Source organism: Tinamus guttatus, unplaced genomic scaffold (assembly GCF_059628265.1).
Source record: "Tinamus guttatus ecotype Peru unplaced genomic scaffold, ASM5962826v1 Tinamus_guttatus_pri_ptg000208l, whole genome shotgun sequence".
In the NCBI taxonomy this organism is placed as follows: Eukaryota; Metazoa; Chordata; class Aves; order Tinamiformes; family Tinamidae; genus Tinamus; species Tinamus guttatus.
Genome location: NW_028288742.1, coordinates 151,761 through 164,721, shown reverse-complemented (window position 1 = coordinate 164,721; position 12,961 = coordinate 151,761). Strand labels below are relative to the sequence as shown.

The following is a 12,961-nucleotide window of genomic DNA, read 5'->3' as shown; positions in this document are numbered from 1 at the left end:
CTAAAAACTTACATAGAGTATTTTCCTTAAAATTATAAAGGCTCTTAACCAAGGTGAAACATTATCAAATATAATACAACAGGAACCTCAAAGGTTTTTGTATACTAGAGTCAATACAAAAGAAAACTTCATACCATCAAACTACTAGTCCTAGGAGCTACACGGAAGTATAACCACCATCTGCTTACATAGTATTACTTTTAGATTGTACAAATAATATTTTGGCAGTCATATTGGTGAAAAAGTGTGTTTAGACCTGCTTTATATAAAAGAAAATAAAAACTTAAATCTTGAATGCTTCCCTTCTAGCATATTTAAAAAGTCAGTATTTCAGAAACATGTAGTGGTACAGCAGTAATCAATAACAACTTCAAAAAGAGCTTACCTTTCCATAGTCCATAGCCCAGGCATACCCTTTATTGAGCCCAGAAACTGATTTAACTTTTCTGTCAGTCACCACAGCATAAAGCAAGCACATAAAGGAGTGGAGGAAAAAAAAAGTCTCTGCTGTAAATCACAACTGCTACACTCAAGTCTTTCAGCAGATGAAGATTTAATTGAAACTTGACTACCTATGCAAGGAGACAGATAAGCAACAGAGTCCAGGATTTCCTTAAAAGTTGTGATAAAAAAAAGTTCTGAATTTACTTGCTGCTTGATATTTCAATTATTATTGGAATGCCTGTCATGTGACGTTATCACTCCCTATCTTCTATTCCCCAAGTTTGGTCCAAAGCATTTGAACTAAAAGTCTAAAAGGATTGGGTAGGTTTTTCTTTCAGGCCAAGGAGATGACCTTCTTTCATTCTGTTAAAATATGAAAAAAAAAAAAAAAAATCTGCCATACCTTGAGCATTACTGCACTAGCATACTACAGAAAGAAGCTACCTTATTTCAGACCAGGGCTGCTCTTGATTTTTGATTCAGCTTGCAGGGGACCAGCATCCTGAGTAGTTGTTGGTAGGTAAACTCCCTCGTTCTATTGTTATTTCTATATGTTTTGCCCACAGAAGTTTTACTAATGTTTTTTATGTTTGAAATAACAGGATTTTATTGTCCCAATCTAAATTTGAAGCATTCTGAACAGCCTGCGTTTTTCCCCACCTCCTAATACTCCTGGATAGGAGAAAAGACAGTGATTTTCCAGGTGAGCTTCCCTACATCCTGATAAGCAACTAACTTCTACAGAATACTTGCCTTTTTCATCCAAGAGTTCAGCCAGACCACAAAATGGAAGGTTTCACATGTTGCTTTTGTTTCAGGGCTTCCAGCAGGGAACAAGCAGCAAAAAGTACCCACAATAAGATTAAAACTTTGTAAAGAGGGATAAATAGTCTTCACTGCCCTGAAATATGAGCCTTCTACTCACAGCAGAAGTTTGGGAAAATTGATTTTTTTTTTTTTTTTTTTTTGAGAGAGAGAGTCTATTGAATAAAATCAATGACAAATCAATGACAAATCAAATCATTGAAGATAACAGCTGGTATGTTTTGGAATGTTAAGTGAAAATGGGCATTGGATTTTTTTTTCCTAGGGAGAAGATGAATACTGAAAATGTAGAAAGTAATTTGATATGCAGTAATCTGCAAGTTAGTTTTTATCTGTGCCTTAGGGCTTTCAATATAGCCACTGGTTCTGGAAAAAAATAATAAAAAAAAGGAGACCAATATGTATTTAAAATATTTAGAAAAAAAAACAACATGATCTCGTCATAAGCTTTGTCTTGTCACTAGTCTTGTCATAGTTGGTGTTACTTACGACAGTTTAAAAGAAATTAATGAAAAATATTTTCTGATCTGATCTAGTCCATTTTCATATCCTTCATATCCAAAGATTAGGCATGCATCATATTATTCTTACTGACTTTGCTTTTCAATTCTCCTTCCCCTACAGCAACTTACCATGATCATGTTTTATTTCAAAATATTTCAGTTTGGATATTTCTAATTTAAGTAGTTCAGATCAATAAAAATGACTCTTTTTTTCTAATCTCTTTTCTATACACAGGTCCAGGGGAATTCTCACCATCTGCACCGCTGTAAAGTAGCATCTGATTTTTAATAAGGAAAGTTGTAACAGAAGGATTTCATTTTTAGATCATGACCCATTTTTGACAGGGTGAGATCTCTGACTGATTAAGCCAACTTGACAGAACAGATTGTCCTGCAAGAAATATCACAAGAAACTTTCCTTCAATGACCAGAATTGAATCCAAGTTTTACAGAGTTTATATTTTTATATATACATACGTATATGTGTGCACACACACACTTTTTAATGCTGCCCTTTTGTATCTCTTAAGATTTCTCCATTTGTTCAGTTCAAATACTGCTTCATTTTTAAGTAGTTTCGAAGCAGGTATATACTATAGTATTTAGATAGTGCTATAGTATTTTAAATATTTTATTTAGTCTGAATAGTATAACAACATTGAATATTAAAAAGCTTTCTTTTTATTTCCTTCCAACAAAGGAAAGAAACTCCACAGGCAAATAACCAAATTTCTGCTTTAAAGCATTTGGGGCAACAGGGGAGGCAAGGAAGAATAGTTATAGATTTTCATCTGCAACAGAATTTCAGTTTTAGAAACTTTAAGAAAGCAATTCTTATTTTAACAATTAATAAACTACAGCATGTATTTTGCTCTGACCAGAAATGCATAAATGATAGGAACACATGCTCAAATTACTCATTTTGAGGAATTTCTTTTTTTTTTTTAAAAAAAAAAAAAGTAAGGAGGAGTAAAGAAAAAAGTTGTATTCTGAATTCTACTGGCAAAAGCCTATGCATATCCTGCATTTCTATTTGCTCAAAGAAATGACAGTTTGCTGTAAAAGAGCAAGAGTGTGCCCAGAATAACAAGCACAAGATCTAGCCCATGTAATATACAATGGCTTTTGAGAAGTTCTGCTGCACTGTGAGAGACTTTATCCTCAGAGTAATTCCAATTAAAAGAATTAAGATGCTCTCAGTTTTACTCTCTTGTTTCTCCTTATTTTCAAATCAAATGCAAATTGCTTATTATCATTACTATATTAAACTTATAATCTGTTCTGCCATATTAATGTGAAAATCTCACGTAGAGAAGTCTGGAAACTCATTTAATTGCTCAGTTAAACGAGAAGTTTCTTTTCTTCATTTTAATCAATGCCTAAAGGTACTCTCTATTTGAACCAGAATTAATTTACAGGACACACATGCTCTAAGAGTAGGTGTCTGTCCCTCTTAAGCTGCTATGAAACTATCACATCTGAAAAATAAATAAATAAATAAATAATATGACTTTATGGCTATATGCTCTACTGCATATGCATCCTTGGAGATAACCGGACAAGTCCTGTGGAACTTGACCAATTGTCAACTCAGCCCTACAGTATTCTATAATTTTCAGTTATTTCAGAGTTGTAGTTGAGCTAAACATGCTACGTATCAGAGAGGAAAAGAACAAAGATTTTCAAATTCAAAACAACATGCAAGTAAGGCTTCATCTTGAGGGTAACATCAAAAAACATTAAAACATAACAAAAACTGTAGGCATATCATGGCTAAGATGAAGAGTGCAAAAATGTGCTATTGTCATCTTCACTGGAAATTATACTGATATTTTGCTCCTTTTGAAAACAAAACAAAATAACAGCAGCAACAAAACAAAACATTGCCTTGAAACAAAACAATGGAAGTTAATCCAAGTATCATGGAATTTGGAAACAGTACAAAATGCTAATATTTGTCCAGAGGATTAAATGGTTTTTTTTTTTTTTTTTTTTTTTTTTTTTTTAACCACCATGCAAGATTGATATATTAAGCTATTTTATTTACTTATTTGTAATGTATTCCATTGTATGTCTTCTAATTGACTAAAAGTTATGACAAATGCATCTCCCACACCTTAAGAAAAAAGAAAGGGAAAGAATTGTTTTGCTGTTTTATCAGAACTAAATGGAAGACATTTGGGAATTATGATGAAAGAAATGCATTTTATATCCAATGAGTAATCAAGCTCCCTACTAAAAGATGGTAATACAACAGTAAAACTTTTAAATCACCACTATAGAAGTGGTCATCTAGATCTCTCCAATTTATTCCCTTTGATGACTTTACAGACTCAGCAGTGACAGAACAGAACTTTCTAAAAAATTAATATTTTAGGATATTTGTTGTTACTCTCTTTTGAGAGAGGATCCAGTTATTCAACCTTGATCAGATTAACCATAATGAATGCTTTTCACAGATTAATACATTTCACTACACACCGCTTGGACAAAAAAAGAAAAAGTTAGTATTTTCACTGGAAGGCATCTTCAGGAATGAGTTAGAAGTGCCAACCAAAATGCATTCAAAAATACTTAACTGCCATCTAGTGGCTGAGTAGGCATCCTTTATGATGGCATTCAGGCTCTCTAATTAAACACTTCAGCAATCATTTTTTTTTTTATCATTTATGTTTGTGTTCTCATTCTTCTTTCAAGGCCCAGAAATTCTGATATTATCAGAAGTCAGTATACCACTTCAAACTTCTATTTCTGGGGATACTGGAGGAAGAGCAGACAAGATCTCTAAGTTATATTGGGTCTTATCTTGAAGGACAGCCTACTAAATCATTTTCATGCAAAATAAATTTAGTTCACTTACATACTAGAGTTGTGAACATGAAAAATAATATTAGTGGTTATTAGACCTTCTAAATCAAAAATAAATTCCAGAAGACTGTATCATGTTTAGTCTGACAGATATTCATCAATCAAGTTGGAAACTTCTGCATAGAAATTTTGTTTATTCAACATATAAAGATGGAATATATCTGATTTGCATTAGTCATGCCCTGGATTTATGTTTGACAAAACTTACAACTTTGCCTAGCATATGTTCTGTACTTCAGCAGTTCCTATAACCCAAGCAATAGAGACTGTGTTGGGTTGTTATCATCTTTTGCATTACACAACTTTTGTTTCCTTTCTATACATTGTTGGTATATCATATTTTATTTTCAAGGTTAACAAGAAAACACAATTTAACTATACATGATTCCCGATATTCACCTGTTTTAGAGGTAAGATAACACAATCCTAACATTACATACAGGATATTCAATTAGATCCTAAGTTCCTGCCTCATATATTGCAAGCATGCTTTTATTTTGTGCAATATTAGAGGGAAAAAAATGTTTATAGCTCTAGGTTTTTCTAAGTTTTTAATTTCCTGAGATAAGCTACTGCAGAAAGTTTATATTGATGGAGTGTTTCTGCTTGATATATCCAATTCTATTTGCAAGGACAGAGATTGCAGGTAGCTACAGGATCTTTGCAAAAATGTTCTGACTTCACCATCATTTAATCCAAGTGGTAGACTTGCAGAAAGTTCACTTCTTTCGGATACCTTTTTTTTTTTTCCCCCCCCCCCTCAATATGAGACAGTTGTATCTAGCAGATCCTACTGAACATAACATATGCCTTTACTCAAATGTGATTTTTTTAAAATTCAGAAATCTAAGACTTTAGCGATCATACTTCTATGGGAAAATGACTGTCTCGGAAGACATGTTCATTGCCTCTGCAGCCTTCTGTTCCCCTTTACAAAAGAATCCTGGCAAGTAGCGAAGGGACGGAAGAGGAGTGGTTTGTATTCCCAGGATAACTGTGTCCTTCTGAATGACTATTTCAAGAAAGAACATGCGAAGGAATGAAGCAGTTTAAAAAGAGCCATAGCCACAGATTGGGAGCTTTTCCTCTATGAGTTCCAAAACCAATTCTTCTCCGATTTCTGTTGAACACAACTGCTAATCAGTGTCATCTACAGTTTGCTTCTAGCCTGATGAGAGTCACATCACACAAAAATAACATACGTTTAAAAAAATCTCCCTGTTTTTCTTCTTTTCATCTTATCTCTTTTCAAGAGGTAGTGGCATCATTTCACACAAATTTTGACATATACCTACCAGAAGGCATGTCTTATATTTTCAGGCGTATTTTCCTATAGCATGAATCTATACAAAATGAAATTTTAGCTCTTACTGAAAGTTTATTTAAGAGACAGATTTAAGCAGCATGCAGGTTTCCAGGAAAAAGTCACAGAGAAACATTTTATAGAAATGAAAAATAAAGCCTTAATCCCCAGTGCTTTATGACTATTTTCTAAATAGACTTATGATGCATTTACTCTAAGAATATCACAACCTTTCTTGATTGCATTACCAAGTGTCAAAATTGAAATGTTTTGAATATCACCAAGTTATTTCCTTAAATAGTTACCACATTTGTAATTAAAGTCTACACTGAGAAAAAAAATTAAAGTTCCCTCAGAATGATAGTGAGAGGAAACATCAATAAAATATAGTTAGGAATATTCTGAAGAGATAGTCCAAGAAGCAGAGTTATAATGTTTTTAAAGTAAAAACTGTATATTCAACATGGCAAAATATGTTCTATAATTTAAGGTTTTCAAAGCTAGAATTTTTTCCCCATGATATTGTTGGAAAGTGCACCAAAAGATAGATCATGCAGCATAAATCTCCCTTTATTGCCTAAGAACTGCCAAAATTTTATGTCTGATTGTTTTTGAAGTACATGGTGTTCCAAGAGGGCATATAATTTTGGTTGAGGGATTATTTGATGGTTGAAATAGGGTGACCCAAAACAAAGCAAACAACTGACCCTGCGAAGTTAAGGCATAAAAATATTTTCATGGTATTTTTTTGTGGCAAATATAGATTAAATACAAACTATTAAATGCAAATTTATCAAACTATCATATAACCAAAGTGCTAAAACTTAGATCAACCTGGTAAAACCTCATCTCCTGAGACAAGATTACAGAGACGAGTCATCTTTAATGAAATGAAGAATTTGTTCAAACTGGATGCTAACCAGAAAAGTTAGCATCAATTTCAATTTCTATGGTACTCCGGGTTAGCACATATGACCAAAAATTAAAAAGATAATGAGCAGAATAGAGAATATTGAACTTGAGCGCCTGGCAAACAAATAGCAAGTTTTTGGCTCTATGATGACCCCACTACTAACCAAAGCATAGTTTACGCATGCTCATTTTACAATTCAAAAATATTTTTTCCTTTCAGCTAAGAATAGATTTTTGCCGAGCATGCCAGCCAATTAAAACAAAACAAAAGAATGAATTAGATGTAGGAAAAATTTGCAACGATACTGCAAAGATCAGAAGCATGAAGTAGAAAGTAAGGAACTATACTCTTGCACAAGAGTACAGTTGCTAAAAACTGAAAATCAGAGTTGAGTCTGGAGTCTCCAAATCAGACCATTCACTTTTTCTCTTCTTCCTTAATTAAACAAGCTTGGCCAAACTAAGTTTTCTCTGTTCATATTGGGACATACAGAATCTATTGTTGTTCTTGGATGTTTCAGATCTGGGACTTCATGAGGCTGCCAGTTTCTCTTATCTTTTCCCCCATTTACCAGATCCAGTGATAAAAGCACCAAACAAGCACCCTGACTACATCTAGTTTTTAATTCTTATTTTAAAAGGTAGGCTCTTTTGGACTGAACAAGAGCAGTTTTAGAAACTTTTGGTAATTATTCAAGACAACATAAGGTTATATGCAACTGAAGTAGTAAGGAGGGAGAGGATAAATAGAAAAGGTGCCTTCAGTTGCTAGCTAATGCAGTATCTATGCTTTGTGTGTGTCAAGCTTTTAGTCAACTATTTATTAAAAAGGGCATGAATTATCAGCCACATATTACACTTGCATTTGTTTCTATGCCAATATCAACCATTGCCAATTATTTTTATTCCATTGGGAAAATATCTTTTCCCAGGGCAGGGACAGGACAGAGAAGGAAATTGCAAGTTGATTTGCTGAAAGCTTCATATTCATGTTTTCCACTAATACTCCTTTCCTTTAAGCATTAAAACAAACAAACAAACAAACAAACAAACAAACAAAAAAAAAAAAACAAAGTCACCTGCTTGGCACCAATGTTTGCTTTCTTCTCTTCTGAAAGGAAAACTAGCCAGAAATCATTTAAAGAATAAAAGGAGTCCAATTTCTTGAAGAAATATTCCATAGTATTTCATCACATCAGAAAAATATATATATTAAAATGATAAGTAATACTGAAAATCATTCAATTTCAGCAAAGGAGTTACCTGTAAACATGGTGATAGAAAGATAGTTCGACCATTCTACTTTCCGAATCTTAAAATATTTTATACTCAACTGCTTGGGGACTGTAAAAAATGGTTTGGATCCTTAACAGATTTTTTTTTCTATGGACAGTTTCTCATATCAAACAACTTCCACTCTAATTTTTAAAAGAAACTTTAACAACCACATAGAGCAAGAACTCAAGATCATTTTCTGTCAATGAGGTGATCATGTATACAAAGTCCTTATTTCTGCTCTCCATTGATAAGTAATAGTAGCAAATGGAAGAAACTAACATTATTGCCGTAAGAAGCTAACACTGAACAAGAAGAATCAGGATGTCTAACCCTAACAAATGCAATTCAGTAATTAGAAAACACAATATGCTGGTTTTACAAGTCAGTTTAGAGAATTTAATCAAAACTGTGCAATCTGCTTCAGTGGAACTATATAGCTAGACATCTCCAGTTTACTTTATGGCATTCTCAGTAAATTTTATGACCTCAATCCACAACCCTTTTTCATTGCTGAGTCTACCCAATAAAAAGACATTAGATCAAGCCAAATTAAAATAATAATAATAATAATTCATTCACAACGAACCATGGGAACACAAATATTGTGTAAGATACAATGAGAAGCTAAAACAAGGAGAGAGAGATTTAATTATAGAAGAAATACAGATTTATGTATCAGATTTATGTACAGGTTTATCCACTGGTTTCTGTTTATCATTTGTTACAATACCAAATTGTTTATTTGGAATAAAATTGTACTCCAATTTTCTAAAAATAAAATGAAAAGCTCAAGTAAATGCTATTTGTGCAGGCAACCAAACGGCACTCCACTGGTCTTTGTTAAATTTCATTCTAATGGCAAGAGAATCTGTTTTTTTTTAGGCAAAGTATTTAAGCAGTAAAACGCATTCCCATTAAGTATGTTTCCCCCCAAATTTTTTTTTATATAAATCATTTCTTATAATGAATTATAATTTTAGATATAAAGTATGTTTCTAAGTACAATAAATTACTGAGAATACAGTAATAGCTTATTTTTTCCACAAGAAACATTAAAAACTACTGCTACTGAAAAACTGCATGACTAAAACTTTGAAAATATTCTTTATAATTTAAACTTAAAATATTGCAACTTCTGGTGTTTTTTGATATTATTTTACCTAATGAGCCCTGGCTGTTAAATGTTCTTAATTATGGCAATTGAAGAACTTGCAAAATTGTCTAGAAGAATTCCTTGAATGTTGTTTGGTAAGAAAAACACACACAACACCTCTTTGCCCCATCCATATTTGTGGTATTGACTGAAAATAGATCACATAATTTTAATTTTGAGAACGGTGGTGATCAGCAGCATTCATTTCACAGGGCTTTTCTTAATTTCTCTCTCAAAAGAAATTGATAAACATTTTCACAACAGGTAGTGCTGGATGCAGTCATGCTTGAGTCATATCAAAAAGAGGCGGGGGGGCAGGTGGAAGAAAAGAGAGAAATCAAGAGCTACCACCTGTTCCATACCAAGCTTTAACGAAACCAAAAGTTTGGTTGGGAATGCATGAAGAGGATGGGAATTAGTCTTATTTAACAGTAAGTTAAGTCCGGGACCTGTGATCAGACAGCTTCCATAGAAAATAGGCAGTTCTTCTGGGGAACTGGAACTGGAAATTCCTCCTTTCCACCAAATCACACTATATTTAATGAAAAATATCACACAAATGCTGAGATGTTTACATTTAGACTATATTTATGTTGAACATCTCTCTGATTTCCAGCATGTCAGCCTAAATCAGGTCACCTAATACCACTGATACAGACTTGAGTGGAGGGAAAAAAAATCAAATAAAATAAAAGAGTAGGTCAGCTTCAACTCTTTCTGAAAATCTCTGATCCTGTTACTGCTTGAAGTTGGTAAATTAAACTAATATAGTCTAATCTTCTATTGCTATCCTTATGAATACCATCGGATATCTGAAGTAAAGTGTTATTTCTGAGGGAACTGAACAATAATATTTTACTATAATGATCACAGACAGGGAAGAACCTTGAATATCTTTATCTAAAAACAAAGCACTATGAATCTTCTCACTATTTTGAAATTAGAGTTGAACTCAGAATATTGAAAGTGAAAGGCACGTCTGACTGCTTTCTGAACATTCATTACACACAAAAACACTATTGTAAAACTGTCCAAATTATGTTTTTTTTTTCCTCGAGTCTTTTTACAAAATATTAGATAAAACACTTCTGCCAAAGCCTTACCTGTGACCGCTGGACATCCTCTATGCATTGTTTCTCTACTTCTGGGATTGCAGATTTCAACTCTGAATTTGGAAAGAAAATACAGATTTTATGAAGAGATACTTGTACATGTGATAGACTTAAAATGTTAGCTGTTCACTCTCTAAGTTATCCATTTAAAATTAATCAAACAGGCTGTACACATAAATAAAACTTTTTCTCAATTTTCAGTTTGTGTTTAATATGATTCATTTTGCAATGTGTATTTAATACAATCCAGAATTAAATGGTATTATAAAAGAATATAAAACTTGAAAGAAGTCCGTTGCCATTGTCAAAATTTCCAGTTTGTAAGAAGTAGCTCCTCTGTTGTTATTATTCCACAGAAGGTCTAGGGAAAGTGTTCATGCATGTTCTTCCCAAACAGCCCCATCAAAAAGTGTTCTGTCCCTAAACTGTACAGACCATATCTGTTTATGAAAGGCCAAGGAAACCCTTATGGCAACTATTAGTAGCTCTGGTGTTTATTCGTGTCCTCCACCAGCCATTATTTGCTCTAATACAAAACTTTGAATATCCACTATGAAATAGACAGACAAGTAGAGATGGAAACTCACAGTGAGGTTGAAGGAGAATTTGGCTTACTAGTGGAAGCACATCTTATAAAACCTCCATTTCATCCTTGTGCAGCCTGTCTCAAATATCTCAGCTTCACAAAGGGATGATTTGGGAAAGAGAAGGGACCATATTTATAAGCATACAGTCACGGCTTCTCAGAACCTGGGGCATTGAAATTGAAGACATAAAACTAATCCTTCACCTATGGAGTGAATTGCACCACTCATTTTTGGGGGGGGGGGGGAAATCAAACATAGATTTGACTTTAGTTTTGACCACATGATACTCCTTTAGAATGAAAAATAAACAGAAAGTGTCCATTACTAAGAATAGTTTCTTTTTTTTTCTTCTAAAGACAATAAATAAGTAAAAGAATGCTTAAATAATCATTAGGGTTCTCAGTTATTTTTGAAGTAACAATTTGTCCCAGATTAATAGGTGCAAACAGAACCAGAGATCACCAAAGATCACTGTCGCAATAAAAAATAAAATAGCAGTAATTAAGGACTTTAATCTGTACGTTTTCCCTGGCAAATGGCAAGACAAAAAAAAAATCCCTAACTGTATTCCCTTTCTCATTTTAAAAACTGAAAAACTGGAAAACAATCACACTTTCTTCCAATATTTATTTTGGGAACCTGCATTTTTCTAAGGGGAGAAAAAAATAAATCAAATCTAACCACCAGCATTTGAAGTTAAAAAAAGAAATACATAAATATGATCAGAATCAAGGTTTTCATTTGAAGGAGAAATACCTACTGCACATTCCTATTTTGTTTCTGCAGTGGAATATTTTGATTGCCTGCTAGACAAAAAAAATTACAGATTTTATACGGGCTATGACAGAAGCATGCAATAACTCAGCACACATTCAATACTCCTTCAGTAAGTCCTTGCAGAGAATAAGAGACGTCTTGAATTTAAGAGAAAAAAAAATCTTATGGTTAAAACACAGGGCTGTGAATTAAAAGCTCTGTTTTTCATTCTGTTCTTTCCACAAATTTCTCTTTAAAAAGCCTCTCTGTGCTTCAGTTTCCTTGCTTAATAGGATGATACTTGGTAAGAAAAAAATACACACCAGTTACAAAGTGCAAAGTTCTCCAACAGTCTTACTGGCTATTGCTAATGAAGTGGCTATACCTTGTTAACTAGGATAGCCTACCTCTGTACACAGTTCAAGAACAGAAATATTTCCTTAACCTGTTCAGAGAACACAGGTCACCCTCATTCTTATATCTTTTAGGAGCATTGCTACACAGTGGGCAAATCCGTAAGACTGCTTGCAGGATGAGGAGAATTTTATAGTTGATGGTGCATGATCATCAGCTTAAACCACCTGGACCTTACATTTTACTGACAATCTCAGCTGCTGGAGGCAGGACGGGCAAGGGGGAAGTTTCATTGCCAGTGGCAGATATCCTGCAAGGCTCCTGCTTGAATACTGCCATGTGAGGATAGACTGCCATGTGAGAAACAGCTCATTGTCTCTCACAAATACACAGAATAATTACTTTCTAGCAAAAAACCTCCCCTGAAAGAACCAAAGAATATTAGCATTCTTAAAATAGGTAACTGTTCAATATATGGTTTACAAATTATGTGAAAGAAGAGAGCTTCTTTGACTACCCAACCAGACTGTGTATTTCCCTAGGGGCTATGCATGCAGTTTTAGATTTCTGTATGGTAAAGACAAAATTTAGATTAATGTCATTTTTGTTCACACTAAGCTTGTCCTGCGTTCTAGTGCTGGACAAGACATGCACATGTGCATGACTAATTTTATTGCTATCTACAGTCATTTGACACCAGTAACTCTAAGTTTTCTGAACTAATCTCCTCACTATAGCTCTTAGAAGAGCATTTGAGATAGCTGTTCTCAGGCCAGAAAGGTTTTTTTTTTTAAAAAAAAAAAAAAAAGCGAAGGATGAGTGAGGAGCATCAAAAATTCATGAGAGTAGAGTAATCGAGAAGAAAA

At 33.6% G+C, this 12,961-nt stretch overlaps 1 protein-coding gene across 1 annotated transcript in view; it reads right to left on the bottom strand.

Moving 5' to 3' along the window:
* FMN2 (formin 2) overlaps positions 1-12,961 on the bottom strand; it is a 153,722-nt gene that overhangs the window by 106,866 nt on the left and 33,895 nt on the right. Inside the window, exon 4 of the mRNA XM_088524283.1 lies at positions 10,390-10,451. Within this exon, the coding sequence (XP_088380409.1) occupies positions 10,390-10,451 (62 nt within the window). The remainder of the gene's footprint in view (positions 1-10,389; positions 10,452-12,961) is intronic.